The following is a 15746-nucleotide window of genomic DNA, read 5'->3' as shown; positions in this document are numbered from 1 at the left end:
CACGTTGGGCATCAGCGGAGGACGGGCTTGATGAAGATTAATGACGTGGCCGATGAAGCTGTGGCCATTTAAAGAAAAAAAAAGGAGGGAAACCATTTATGGTGTGGATGGAAGACTCGTCTGAGGTCTTATGAATAGGCTGGATGAGCTTTTTCCCAGAACTGCTGCTTGAGTATAGTATATCACCTATTTCACTGGTAGCTTTTTTCCCCTCCTCTTGACCCCGGCCGTCCCGTACAGCTCCAGTCAGACTGTTCCCTCTCATCACGTCTCTAACCCTCAATTCTTTTTGTTTCTTTTCTTCAGCTCCATTGTTTTTTTTTAAGCCACTTACATTCTTTTACTGTCCTTTTCTGTCCTTTTTTAGTCCTTGAATTGACCCCAGCTCCACTGTGTCTGCTTCTTCGTGTGTGTTCGGCTTTGACAGCCCCCTCGAGCCACTCCCACCCATCAAATCCTGATTCAAGTGCTCTCTTCCTTTTGCTTTGATGGATGTTGGTATGTTTTTCATTTGCCGGAAGAATACCTGCCTTATGAGGACGTGGTGAGTGTTTTTGTCCGGCCACAGGTGTGCTGAGTTGAGTTTATATTTGTTCCTGTTTCAATATTGGAGTGGAAATTTAATTTAGCTTTCACCTCAGTCATTGCAATTATTTCCAGATTAGCAGTTTAGCTACCCAAAAAAGGACAGGAAGATCTTTGGAGTTTGTTTAAGGCCAAAAGAAGCGAACCTAAATTCTTAAAAAGCCTTTTCAATTTATTCATTCAGCCTTGATCTGACATGTAATGTTCCCTATGTACGAAAAGTGGAGATGGCGGATATGTCGCCCTCTGGTGGATGACTGCAGTACAACGGAAGGCCTCATTTTAGGTATCGTCTGACATCTGCTTTTTCCATTTTTCTTTTGCTGCATTGACGTCTATAGTCTCAAATGATTGATTTCCTCAGACCCTCTAAATCTGTGGCTCTGTCCATGAAGATAGAAGATGAAGGATTTCCCTGGGTTCTGCCCTCCTCTTCATCCTCATCTCTACACTGTATTTGATCTCACTCATCAGTGCTTCCATAGAGGCAGGCAGATTAGGAGAGGAAAAAAATAGATGAGGAGGAGGAGGAGGGCCATAGAGGGGCGAGATGAACATACCATAGAAGGGAAGCAGAGGACAGGATTTGAAAAAAGGGAGGAAATGAGGGGGTAACTTGACGGCTGTGTGGATGGAGAGGCGTGAAAAGCTCCATGAAAGCATCTTGACTGTCCACCAACGGCATGAGCCCCACATGGCTGATAAGAATGATGAAAAGAAGAATGATGACAGTTGGGCTGCCAATCCAGGGCTATTTTTAGTTACTCTGAACTTGCCCGCTTTGTTTTTGCCAAAGGAATGTTTCAGGACAAGTAGCCATGGACCTGTCTGCAGCAATAGAAGGCGTGAGCATGTCTGTAGCCTAGCGCTTGTCCTAGTGTGCACGTGGATATGGATTTAAGCCACATGCCATTAGGGCTGACTACAGAATCAGTAAAGAGCTGCAGTGAGGTGTGTGTGCACGTGCCTGTGTGTGCCGGCGCTGCATGGAGCTTGATATCGGATGTATTTTGAAGCCTTGGAAACTGCGGTGTGCGCTGGTAAAACACCTTTATTACCAAAACCTCGGCTCCCTTTTAAGCTCTGCACCTGTTTGGGAGTGATTTCATGATTTCTGACGCTGAAACTTGTGGCAAATGCTGTCATTTCCTGTCGTAACCGGCGGTGCTGCATTCAGCAGTACAGCATATTTTTCCTGTACGTGTCGCGCAGGCTTCAGCAGCTGCAATCGGGCTGGGCTGTAACCAAGCCCGGCACCAGGGTCTCCCTGAGGCCTGAGTCAGCACCAGCAAGAGGAAAAAGAATAATAAATTGACTCACTCTCTCTGTCTGTCTGTCTGAGAGATAAATCGGAAAGTTATGAACAGATTTTAATGACATTTTCAGAAAATGTTGACAGTGGGCCAAAGAGCAGATGATTAATTTGTGGTGATGCTCCAGATTCTGGAGGGACTTTGACCTTGGAGCTTCCAAAGGTGAATGCCAAGGGCCTTGATCACAAAGCGACCACTGTTATGCAGCCTTGTATTACTACTGCCTATATTATAATAACTACTATACTATGGTGGGCAGTGGTAGCTCAGTCTGTTGGGAATTGAGCTGAGAAGCGGAGGGTTCACAGGTCAAGTCCCAGTGCAGGAAACACATGGAAGGTGTTCTGCTAGTAGGGGAAGGTGCCAGAACACCTTCAAAGTACTGCTGAGGGACCCTTGAGCAAGGCACCAAATCCACAACTGCTCATATAGGGCCCTGCCATGAACTGGCAACTCATCCAGGGGTGGACCCTGTCCTCGCCCACTGTGACCCTGAAAGGGATAAAGCAGTCTAGAAGATGAGGTACTACACTATAGGTGTAAGTCACAATATGTGGCAAAAGGAGCTGCTTGTTGGAGCTCTGCAATCTCCACGTTGCTATGGTGAGCACCTCTGACAGCCAACCTTCCGTTTGTGTGTTAAATTAACAAACTTGTCCCGTTCTCTTTATGTGTAATATGCACCAGTGGCATTGCACTGCACTCGTATTTGATTTCTTTCTTCTACTTTAGTTTTACATTCATTTCCAGACAGCTTTGCTATTGCTGTATACTGAGTTACTGTAGTTACAGCACCCTTTCATGTGTATCTGTGTCAGTACACATTTGCATCTACATAGCATGTGCACAAGCTGTGCTGGGAGAAAAGTCATGCGTGTTACATATTGGAGGTGTCTGCCGTGTCCCTGGAGAGAGCTGAAGGTGGCGAGCGCACGGCTTTGATAGATGACCGCTAAAAAAAACAACTGCTGAACACTAACATAAAACGTGTGTGTGCACACAAACAGCTGTACTAATGCAGCCAAGGACATCTGTGTGTGGGTGTGTGTGTTGTCTTGTGTGTGGGTGCTGTTTTGTGTGTGACCACTTGAGGGCAGCAGCAGTAGAAAGTGACAGCGTTAGCACTAGCGTAGCCTTCTGGATAACGTAGGTAACGTTCTCTGTTCGTGAACATGTGCTAAAATCTACATTCTACAGTGTCATTGAGTTTTTGCTCTGAATAAAACCAGACCAACCTAGAATTATGCTCATCACCCATGACTTTACTCAATGTAATTATGTTTACGTTTATATACATGTGTGTCGGGTGCATTAAAGCAGTGGTGTTGACATTAGTGGCGAGACAACACACTGGTTATGTCTGCACTGCAGCCTGTTCAGTCCAGTTCATTGACAGCCGTGACCTCAGTTTATAGACCGAGCTGCATTGTTCCTGATAATGTTTGCAATAAAGCAGCTGTAGGTTTAGTCTCCGCATGGCTCTGGGCTGCATGTATTAAAGCATTTTTCATGCACTTGGCAGGGGTGTGTGCCGGAGTGGTTGGTGTTGGAGTTTTGACGTGAGTCTGGGTAATCCACCGGCTGCCCCGCTATGCTTGTGCGTGGCTCTGGGCTCGCCCCACACAAAAGAGCAGACCTGAAAAGCACCATAATGAGGCACAGGCTGAAAGAAAAGGCATGTCGCTTTCTATTTCTCCGAGCCAAATGAAAAGAGCAACATAAAAGAGTAAAAGACAAGAATGAAAGATGAAAATAAGCCTCCCAAATCCAGATTTCTGGCTGCCCTGTCTCTTTGAGTTTATCTGTTTTTTCATGCATGTTTTATTATGGTAATGAAATGCTGGATAAAAATACTCTGGCGTGCAGGGTCGACACTGGAAAGTGGAGAAAACATGTGGGAGGGCTTTGTGGTCCCACTATAAATAGTGTCATTGACTTAAAAAAAGAAAGAAAAAAGTAGCTCTTCTCCATTTTTGGTTTGAATTTTTCCAACATATACATATGACAAAAAATATGATGTCCCATTTTCAAAGTGTAAATATCATCAATGCATCAAACCACAGTAGATGGCAGATTCATGGGAACTCAATACGGATAGAAACATAAATAGTAACACGGTGGCATTTCGGGTTGATGATAGAACATAAAGACGCCGACTGTGCAATCACCAACACAAGCGTGAGCAGAACACGGAGAGGATGAACGCGAGCAGCTGGGCAGTTAGACGGGGGCGAGAGGTAGAGGTGACTGCGTCGTCCGTCCTCTTCATCCCACCTGGTGGCTCCACCTGTACCCCTCCGGACTCAAACTCTCAAACTGCATCTGCTGATGGTGCCGCGGACGGCCGCCGCCCGCCACGGCCCAGGCAGCTCCCGGTTTTACATTATTTATCAGGCGGAGATCTGCAGAGTGTTTCTACTTTCCCTGCTCTCTTATGCCTCCTCACTTGCCTGGTGTTTTTTTTAATGCATGCACTCATTTACACCCGCATACACGTAAAACCTCTCATCCATCTAAATATATTTTGGCCCCGGTGTTTAATTTATTTGTATGTGATGGGGTTAGCAAAAAGTTAGTTTTGCAGTACAGTCTATTCATTCTATTCATAACAGTTTGAGACGTGTGTCCTGCTATATAATCAACAAATAAACTAATACATGTACAATTACAGTTAAATATTTTAAAAAAACACAACAAGAACGGAATAATGACCTTGCAGCGCACCAGAGCAGTAGCACTTAAGAAGAGGGTTCGATTACAGGCTTGGGGTCTCTATCTAGAATTTCTATGTTCTTCATGTTTTCTCCAGGTGTTCTGGTTTCCCACAGTCCATGAACATGCACAAGTTACCAGCAGCTGTGAGTGAATGGTGCGGAACCTGTTAAAAGTCTTGTTTAGGGATAATGTACCCTCTAATGTACCTCCAAGGTGAGCCAGCTCACCAACCAACAAATTAGGGTAAAAACACACACAAATCCATTCTATTAGCAAAGGCAAACCCTGATTACCAGTAAATTCCTTTTTTTTTCGCAGGCTGTTTTTCAACGTGCAGTTTTATCTTCCAATTACTTGCGTAATCTTTCACCCGTGATGCGTTCAGGTGCATTGAGGTGACAGCAGGAGCTAGGATAGATCAAATGATTTATTAGGTTCAGAGAAAGCTTTTTACAGTTCTGCTGCTGTTAGAATGGCAAATGATCCCTTTTTTCTTTTAGTAAATTAATAATTTAGTGACAGTCCACTTAGTTTAGATACTGTGTCAGCACTTCATGAGAAACTAGACAGGCAACAGCCTGGTTTGAGTCATGGAGTTAGCGCTTTATCATCCGATGTATCCTGAACCTCAGGATAACGGTGGGGCCGGAGAACGATGCCACAGGACTGCAACGAACTGATCTGACATGTCTGGAGGCAGGTGATTGATTCTCAGTGCTGCAGGCATTTTATTTTTTACCATTGTGTTCACTCTCAGCTGAGAGATGTATTACTCATTTTACTATAATTTATCGTGGTAGCCATATAAGAATGAACACCGTTTCAGTTTCTTTGCACATGTTCCACACCTCACGTTGACCACTGGGCTGCAGTTTAAGTCTGGTTTTGATCAAATGTCTTTCAGTGCTGAAAAGCAACATTAAATGATTTAGTAAACCAATATATTATTGCTGGAGGAGCTGAACGAAGGCTTGTCGTCTCTGTAGTTGCACTCCCATGTCAAGCAGTAGCGACCTCCGGTTGGGGCTACACACAAAAGAGCATCAGAAAAGGTGAAGAGGGCGTCGAACAGAGCCTAAACGATGCCACCAGTGTGACTCTGCCCCATGTTTGTCTTGGATTTTCATGTAAATTACACCCAAATGCCAAACAGCTGCAAGTTAGTCGTCCCAAGACTAGGAGTGTTATCCCTTTATCCCGTTAATCTACAGTGGAACGGTTTGGGCTCCCTGTGTGTCTGTTTGCTGCCCAGCGGCTCTGCAGAAACTCTTACTCTTATCAGCACCTCTCTCGCCCCTCAGCCCCCCCCCCTGCCACCCCATCACCCCTCTCTCCCTGTCATCACAAACCGTCTGCCACTTAATCCAATTATCCTTTAAAGCTGACACGCTCGGCAGCTCACCGCAGAACTCCGTTGCTGACACGCCGCGCGTCACGTCTGCAACCGTATGCAAAGTCAGGGCTTTTAAGCGCCATCGCTGCAAACGCTATGCATAGATGAAGGTCTGGGAGGGTGCAAATGCACACACGGAAGGTTCCGTCAGAAGGGTGAAACGTTGGTGTTTGCCACCCCACAGTGGAAAGGCCCTCCTCTATTTTCAGGTGTCCTCAGAGGGGCTCTGGCCTCTGCTGTCTCCCACTGATTCACTGTACCCTTGAGGGGACTCGGTCTCTTTCTGCATGCTGGCCTCCGCGTCCCTGCTACGTGTTTATCAACCACCTTCGCAGGCGCACCGCCTGACACAAAAGGTCCTGGGTAGCGAACGTGCGCAACCTGCTCGGCTGTGGGGTAGCTTATCAAGAGGTTTCCTTCAATCTACTTCTGTTGCTGTTGCGGCCCATCGCGATTGGACGACGGCACAAATGCTGCAGGAGTTTTTGGATAGAATAATCAGCAGAAGCACCTGCCATTCTGTGGCTTCCCCAGGTCAAAATCTTGACAAGTATTTGAGACAGCAGAGGGGCAGCAAGCGTCACTAAAAGGAGCTGTGTTAGCTTGTTTTTGGTGCTGACACAACAACAGTCAAAAGTAGCAGATGGTGTGTGTGTGTGTGTGTGTGTGTGTGTGTGTGTGTGTGTGTGTGTGTGTGTGTGTGTGTGAGATGGGTGACCAGGAATAGAGTTAGCTACCAACAAGGGACTGAGCGTATCTGACGTCTGTCTGGAGAAGCGTCGTTGCCTTCTGGAGCTCACAGACTTCTCTGAATTGTTGTTTTACCATTTCAAAATATCAAAGAGCGCCGTGATATCTGGATCAACACGGTCCCCTCTGTACCTCTCGGGTGGTCTTATCAAATAAATCACTTTTCTGTAGGTGTACTGCGGGTAAGTACTCCTCGAGGCGTGATGCCCCGCGTGACGTAAAGGAAACCCGAATTCCCGGCTTCCCACGGTGACACAGCAGATCCATGTATGAATCACGACCCATCCGTGCCAGATCCATTCGCCATCAGGGTGGCTTTACCCAGCATCCATCAGTGCGTGTGTAATGACCTCACATCATTTCGCTCCCCTCTCACCACGACTCATCCTGTCCTAACCTGTTTCCCACAGGGAGTTTTTATGTGCACACGGGGGGCTGGGACGGGTGGGATCGTTCCTCTTCCTCCTCCTCTCTCTCTCTCTCAGTAAATGTTCACCTGTTCCTCTTGAAGAACCTTTTCATTTCATTGTTCCCCGTGTTTCCCTGCTCTCCCCGCTCTCTCACCGATCCCGCCATCCAACCATTGTTGTGATTAACCAGGCTCTGTTTTTATGTCGTATGTTCTTTTAGGCCCACGCCGTGCATCGCTGGCTAATCGATCAGGACAGTAGTGTGAGCTCTGAGATGCCGGATGGCCAAGGAGTATGGCACTATGATGATGAAGTAAATATCTGCACCACGTATATCTGGCTTTTCCTATTTCTCTCTGTGTTTTTATTGTGTATTTATGACCATCTTGTATTTGTCACTTAAAGTGTGTGTCACTATTGTTGCTCTGCTGTTGTTATTTTTTATATTATCTCTTGTTTTGTTGTGTTGCTCATGGTATTGTAGTCCTGGTTCCTTTGACCTTCTGGTATTGCTGTTGTGCTGTGAGCTGATTCAGTTAGGTGTTGTGGGATCCGGCTGGAGCTTTTTCTTTGTTCCCGTCCCTGCTTGATTAGTTGTACTAACTTTTTTTTGTTTTTGATTTCGTTTGCTTTGTTTTCCGTTGGATTTTTTTTTTCCCGTTTAAGTTTTTAAAGGGGACGATGTATTTGTATAGATATTAACACACACATCGGTGTCTGTGGTTTCTCCAAGCAGAGCATATTACAATAGCAAGAACCCTCCGGAAAACGTGTCTGTGTCTGTTATTCATGTGCGTAACATGTCTATTCATGAGACCGTTCCGCAGTAGCGATAATCAGCAATGCTCTACGTATGTTTCCTGTGGGTTCTTCTGATTTATAGAATATGCTCGTGTCATTCGTACAACCGTGTTTGTGCTTTAAATCGAGACGTGTGAGTGAGTGAGTGTGTATGTGAGGCAGTGTATGCAGAGAAGTGTGTGTTGGGGGATCCGATCCCATCAGTCTTATCAGTGTTTGTGTGCATGCTTTATTTCCTTCCGTGCATGGCCCGAGTCTGTGTATTAGAAAGTGCATCTGTGTTGTGTCTGTGTTCTGTGTCCTCCGCTGTGCTGGAGATTTTGGAGCAGCGCCTGCCCACTGCTCGTGCTTTTGATGTGTCACTGTTGCTTGTGTATTGTGGCTGCACTGCACACGCCCGTCTAGATTGGACCAGTGTTAACAGTCGGGGACGGGTTTGCCAAAGGTGTTTATTGCACCCCTCTAATGCAGCAGATAATCTTGAATTCATCTCTGTTCGGTGGATAGGAGATTATCTCAGTGCAATAAGGCTGCTGGGAAACTTGTCCCTGACCCCACAATGATTTCCCCTCTCCTTGCTCCCCCTTGCTCTCATGTCCAATTCCTAAAGCTACTTTTCCGATCTCCATATTGCTCCCAAACTGGAGCAACATTCAATCATTGGGAAGTGTGGAGACATGATCAGATGAGATGGGGTGGGCACACTTATCACAGGAAGAAGATAACTCAACTGTCTCAGAATGAAAGTCACAGTTTCTCTGGCCTCTGGCCCGACAAACAATATGGAGTATTGTCTTTCCCTTGGTGATGCTCTTGAATGCTTGTGCATCGAAAATTTGTCTTTTTTCTTTTGTTTCCTTTTGAATCTTTTTGAATGCGTGACAGATATTTTCATTTTTCCTTTGCTCATCACTTAAAAGCGTGTTTACAGTGTTTATACAGCTGAAGCCAGACATTTTTTTTAATGTTCGTGACACTACTAGCATGTTAAATAGTGCAAGAACACCTGAACTGCCACAGACAGTCCAGAGACGGCAGCAGAGGAGAGGCGCTTTAGCGTCCTGCATTTAAATTAAAGGGGCGACAGTAGATCCAGATGGTCTGTTCACGTGACACAAACTGCGTCATATCGTCCTTCTAGTTTTCCTACCAATTCTTGGTTGGTGTGTTTATCGTCTGCTCTTTTCACACTTTTTCTGAGATTTCACACAAAACAAACACGCTGCCATTTAGTTGACAGCTCAATAACATAAAGCACTTTTTTTCTTTTTTTTTTACTTCACCCCAAAATATAATGCTTCATTAAACCTCCCCGCCCGGTGGAGGGAGTTGTAAGATGTCCAACGTCTGTGAAAAGTATCTGTCCCCACTGCCAATTTACAGGGTCTGAAGAATATCCCTCATCATCCCACAGCTCTAATTATCCCTCAGTGGGTCCGTAGAGACAGATGCTCGTGAGCCAAGCCACATTCGTCACAGTACGGCTGCATGGCAGACTCAATATATATGGAAAAAAAAGCTAACTGTCACACTTTACACTGTCACATAAATCCCCCACCATCCCAGTTTCTCTTTTCCAGCTGCTCCCCGGCCCACTGTAGATACAGGCCATTCATGTCCAGCTACCAGCAGTTGGCTGTAATTTGTTTCGGCTCGGGGGGCAGAGTTGAATTTACATGTGAAAGGCCACGGTTTATTCAAATATCGTAACTCTAATTTTTGTCCCAGGGTTACTGATATGGGGCGTCATATTCTAATCCAGATTAAAGCCAGAACTGCTGTTCAGACCCACAGATGTCTGTGCTAATGGCTCTGCCAGCTAGATACCAACTTTAGACGGATGACAGGAGCGCGGGATTTTCCTCGTCCTCCTGACCCATAAAGAACTGAGCTTTTTTGGCATTTTGCAGCAGAGAGACCTCGTGGGGATGATCTGGCCTACTAAGAAGACTTCACAGTGGAGACATCCCTATTATAATGTAGCATGAATGGCTTTGGAAATCCAGGTTGTAACCCCGGAGCCTGTTCACAATACTTGGGTCAACCTTTCTACAGGAACTACACGTGTATAAATGAACCTGAAATGCAAACAGTTGCAGCTGACAGGTCATAAATGTGTCATTTATGTTGTTTGTCTATGAGCCATATTTAAGTATAGACAGAACGCTGACAAAATTTCAGGGATGTTTTAATTTAAGAACTCTTTCTTTTATATACTTGAGCTTTTTTACTAAGTCTATCTACCTTTGTTATCATCTCCGAGTGTGTTTATTTTTATTTGCTTCTCGACAGGGAGCGTGAGAATCTGCTGACAATGTGCATGCATGCATGCATGTGCATGTATGAACGTGGGGAGAGCATGGTAACAGTACAAGTATACTCCAAAAGAAGTGCTGGTCAGAAAGTCCAGAGTACTTACAGCTAACATTCCAAATCAAACCGGTCGTTTAGTTTCACAGTTACAGTGTCAGTCACCTGACCAAGCCGACAGGTAGATGAGCTTTAATAAAAGAAATGTACATTTAAAATTCCTTTTGCTTGATTAACAACAAATTTCTGCACTAATGTCTACTTTATTTCCCAATTAGCGCATTTGGCTCGGCGAGTCAATATCATGTTTTCCATATAACATGTATTAACTTAAACAAAAGAAAAAGGGAGGACATAGATGTAAAGTATTAATTATTAACATTAGATTAATGTTCAATAAGAATAACAGCAGTAAAGGCGAAGAGTAGACGGACTGCAGCCCAACACAACCAGCATATTTGTAAAACTCGTGACATTTGAACTTCAGAATACGTTTACATCTTGAAGAAGAGTAACAATTTTTTTTGAAAAAAAGATAAATAAACAAATAACATGATCAGCATTTTAGGTGAGATTCTGTGACCTTGTTCAGTTTGAGTATACCACTGCCTGAACTGTGCGCCTGCTGGGACCTGCATACGTGCGTTGAGCGTGAGCAAGCGTGAGCATTATGAACCTGCATGTTCTGCACAGTAGGTGTGAGCGCATGCATGTGTGTGTGCCTGCGTGTACGAGAGTGTGCAGCAGTAGTTATTAATAATGAGGCAGTCAGAGAAGTCACTTCTATTGATCGTCCTTGACCCATCAGATGACAGCCTCTGGCTTAATAGTGTGTATTTAGTATGTATTTATTCAGTGAAGTTGGATCAACTTTGCGCCCCCGAGGAAGACGATATTAAAAGTTCTTATGGAAAGCAGTGTAATTTAATACTGTTTTATTAGGTATTGTAGAGCTGTCCATGCGTTGAGGGCCGTACGGTTCAGTCCCTGCTGCAGGCTGCCACTCCTTTACTTCCACGGAGGTGCAGCAAAAGAGAGAGATGAAGGAAAAATCAGGGTCTGACTCAGCAAAACTGGCCGACGCCATCATCAAGTCAGCAGGGCTTGTGAAGTAGACGATGTGTGAGCAATAAGAAAACTTATTTATTTCTTCACTGTAACCCCCTGAGATGTCATCGCCCCTTTCAGCCTTCCATCCATCCCTTCTTTTCATTTGCTAGGTGTCATCGTTCTTCTTTTATGGTGGGGTATGATAATGGTCGTGCAAAGGCCAAGACGGATGATTTTAAGAGCTGCTGTGCCTTTAAATGATGATAACGCTTTAAATGATAAGTGATCGTATTAACCCAGCCTTGGGGCAGCCTTGTGGACCTTGTGTTGTCAGAACAAGAACAATGGTGACATGCAACACATAGACAGTGTATAGAAACCAGGGGGCCCAGTGGGGGTTCTGTACCGATGCACAAGTGGCGGCACTGAAATATGCAGGTTCTTCAAAAATTAGTAGACTGAACAAAGAAATTTACTTATATCAGAACCCAAATCTTGGTAAATAAACTGCTGCCTTTTAGCCCCCTGTCAAAAGTAACAGGAGTTTGCAGTGATGTGGGTCTCGGTGCAGTCAAACTTCATCGTTTTTTTATTTTTACTGGACTGATAGATGGATCCTGTCAGATCCAGACTGGGGCTTTAGGGACTTGGTTTGGAGTCATTTGGTCCGTGCGCTCAGGAATTACTTAACAAACACAGTGGACAGTCAGGAGAGGTCAGGCCTGAGGAGCAGTGGCGATAGATATTTTTGTCTTTTAATCAGGTTTATCCTGCACTGTTTTCCTCCAACAATATGTCGCCACTTGAAGATGAATGGGAGCTCAGCGCTAGGCAGACATATCGCTGCCACCATTCTTCTCTGTCTCTTTCATCAGCTCTCCTCCCTCTAACTGCCTCTTTCTGGCTTTCCCAGGACTCTCTATCTTGTGCTTTTGCTTTCTGTACCCACATTATGTGTTTTAAAGTTACATGTCCATGTATCCGCGCCACGCGGTCTGTCTGCAAAGCTGGGGGCAGTTTTTGATGTACTAAACCAGTTGGTGAGCTTAGATTATAGGTGGATCTGAGGCTCAGTAAAGGAGTAGGTGTGTGCATGAGAGCTTTGTGCCAAGGCGGCAGTAATCAGCCCGACCCAGCCCAGACTGTCTCTGAAGCTGCTGCACACTGATACCACACAGTGTGACGCTGCCAATGGAGGGGCCAGTCTTCTCACATTAAGTCGGAGGCCCACTTGATCGGGGGAGGAAAACTTTTAACATTTAACCTTACATGTTGAGTATATTCATGTTATGTGTGTTTTGATTGCATGAGAGCAGGGGCCAGCCAGGGGCCAATTGTGTCTGACAGGCTGAAGAAAGACAGCCGACTGCAAACCTCCGTGTTGATTCCTCCCCCCACCTTTTCAGCTTTGGTCTGGGATCGCTGGGACTTCAGGACAGGGCAATAAACCACCAGAAGCAGCACACGTGGGCAGCCGTAACATTTTATTCCGGCAACAAGAGGAGCTCAAGTCAAGGTGCAGAAGGCACGTCTGTCCCTAACCCACATCCACACGCCGCTGGCTCTGACAACCTGCAAACGCCATGAGTGTCAGCATGTTTCCTGCTGATGGAGCCGTCTTCACTTCCTGTGGGACCTGAAGAAGTTTATATCAATCAGCTCTTCAGCTGAGCTCTGTTCAGCAGGCTGAACCAAAGCGGGTTTGTGTCATAAAGACAACAGGATAATTAGTCCTATCTTCATGGACATTAGCGTCTCTAGGCGCCTGTCCCACATTCTTTGTCACTGGAGTGCTCGTCACTGTCCAAATTTAATACCGTGGACAGGAGAGAAATCCCATGTGATGTTTTTGACCAGGTCACGGTCCAGTGGTACTGAGTAGTGCCCAGTCGTCTCTCTACGTCTCCCCCACTCTTCCCCTCTCCTACGAGCATTTATCTCTCTGCGTGGTTTTGGCAGCGATGTGCTTTTCCCAGCATTTAGCCAGGAGAGGGAGAGAGGAGGGGAGAGGCAGAGAAAAGGGGGCCTTTTTCTAGCAGCGAATGACGGACGCTTTATTAAAAGAACCAAGGCCTTTTGAGGGGCCGGCCCCTCCGCGCCGCCCCCACTCTGCGCGTCTGGCCCATTGTCACGGGGTGTTGGCAGCAACCCCCCCCCCCCCCCCCCAGCCAAGCGCTTTGTCACTGTAAGTCACCTCACAGACCGAAACAGACCCACTTTGGAAAAAAAAAAATCAACAACCATTCTCCACAGTTCCAGCTATTCTGGTATGGTCCAGGCCCTGGAAGAAAAGATTGTCTCGCTGTCACAAAACATACAGGAGACACAGATGGGCGTGACGTGTGGGCAAAGAGGGACAGCAGAAAGGAGGGATAAGGTTAGGGTGAGAGTGAGTTTCGGGGTGATACCACAACTGAAAGGTGGAGACGATCGGTGAAGGAGTACAGAGGAAAGAAGGAAGTTGAGAGAGAGTGCGAAGGTAGAGCTCGAGGGTAAAACGAGGTGGAGGGAAATATTTCGGGCGCCAACAGGATCAAGGACGTAGCACCCATTTGTTTTTGGCTGCATATGAAATGTGCGTCTCCAGAAACAAGCAGCATTCCTCCAGAGATAAACCCCTGGGCCCCCCGTCCCCTCGGCCTCCCCACTCTCTCCGCTCTCTCTCCACCCACCCGTGCTTGCTCAAGTGTGTTTGTGTGTGTGTGTCTGGGCGTGTGTGTATGTGTTCCTGTTTACACTGGGGCCGGCGGGCCCTGTACGGCAGCACTCGCAGGGGGTAACAGAAAAGACAGCTGTGCGTTCGAGAGATTCAGAAAAACATACGGACCGGAGAGAGCGGAGGGCCCACAGGCATGCCAGTCAAGACCGTCCCGTTTGGAGTGAGTACCACCATCTCTGTTCTCTCTTCACCGTCCTCCTCTTTCTTCACATCATCACCCTCTGCCTTCCACCCCTCTCCGATTTTACTGCTCTCCTCGCTGCAACGCTTAAGACGTTCATAAATCTTGTGTTTTATTTTCTCGTACTGCACCTGCCAGCGCTCCGTCTTCATCGTGTCAGACAGTAATGAGCTCGTCTTCGCTTTATCTCCTTTACACGCTTTGCTGTTGTATTGCTATTCGCTCCTTCGAGTTTATATTTTAATTCAGCTCCAAGTTGCTCCATTTGTCAGGTCGTGTTTTGTCTAAAGAAAATGTTTTCCACAGGCTTCTGCTTGTTTACCTTTATTAATTGTTTTTTTACACGCACTCATGTCAGCAGAGATAAATTAAGGAACAACGGCTGTGGGCCATGCTGATGTAAATACCGTTTTCGTATTGATAAGACAACGATTCGGCACTTTTCACTCGCAGCTACTGCGCTGAAGAATTAAGGGGACAAAAACAGGCTGAGATCAAACTCATCAGACTGAACTTGCCATAGCAACATGGGAGGGAGCTCGAGTATCTGTGACTTGGGATGCATGCAAGTTTAAGATTAGTGCGAGTGTGGGTGTGTATCGCAGCGTATTTCTCCTTAATCTTGTTTTTGACTTCATTTATTCCTCTGTTTTATGTTTGGATTGTAGGAGGTCAACCAGGATTAGTGGTGGCGAGTAAACTGAAGGTCAGCAGACTAATTAAAGGGTCAGTTAATAGGGTTCTTGAATGAGAACACCCTGGTCAGTCTAATGTACTGAACCAGCAGAACTGTTGGCAACATTGGGCTGCATGTACATCAGTGATCATCTAACTGGGGCAGAAATGAGGCTGTGTGCTTCCACTGTAGGTGATGAAACTTGTAGAAATCTTCTGTTGATGTGTCTGACGTCAAACTGGAGGCACTTTCACAATGATGTCAGGAGTTCTTTTTTCTCTTCTTGAAGCATTTCAACAGTTTTATCTTCTTCCAATGATACAAAACGGTTGTCAGTAAAGGGTAAGTTACAAAGAAGACTGAATTTTAGTTCATTAAAAACCATCCCTGCAAAAACCTGCAGTAACTGCAAAATGTATTCATACATGAACATTTAGGACAAACTAATTTGCATTTCTTTGCATGTAAAAATACCTCTAATTGAGTTCAAGTAATAACACGTGATTTGGACAACACAAACCTTATTTTTTAACACAAACTGGGCAGAAAATCCACAATCCTCACATACAGAACGCCATTAATGTATTCATAACTGTAGGATATACAGAGATATGTTCGTGACCTTCATTTTCAGAGCTTCCTTTCTGCTTTTGGACGTATTTGAAATGCTGTTAGGGACGCTTGTAGATGTAACATCAGATGACCCGCGATAAAACGATAATTATTCAGCTGCTTTTTCATCCATTAATTTGGTCTCTACAAAACAATTACAATCATTCACAGTACATTTTTACACACTTGCTATCAAATGTGTTGGAAAAGCACTTAGAAAGCTTTCATGCT

The 15746-nt window shown here is 45.5% G+C and overlaps 1 protein-coding gene across 1 annotated transcript in view; it reads left to right on the top strand.

Moving 5' to 3' along the window:
- The window catches only part of ank1a (ankyrin 1, erythrocytic a), a 55859-nt gene that overhangs the window by 10837 nt on the left and 29276 nt on the right, over positions 1-15746 (top strand). Inside the window, exon 2 of the mRNA XM_057032681.1 lies at positions 7387-7479. Coding sequence (XP_056888661.1) covers positions 7387-7479 — 93 coding nt within the window. The remainder of the gene's footprint in view (positions 1-7386; positions 7480-15746) is intronic.

Source organism: Takifugu flavidus, chromosome 5 (assembly GCF_003711565.1).
Source record: "Takifugu flavidus isolate HTHZ2018 chromosome 5, ASM371156v2, whole genome shotgun sequence".
Classification (NCBI taxonomy): Eukaryota; Metazoa; Chordata; class Actinopteri; order Tetraodontiformes; family Tetraodontidae; genus Takifugu; species Takifugu flavidus.
This window is presented reverse-complemented; position numbering and strand designations above follow the sequence as displayed.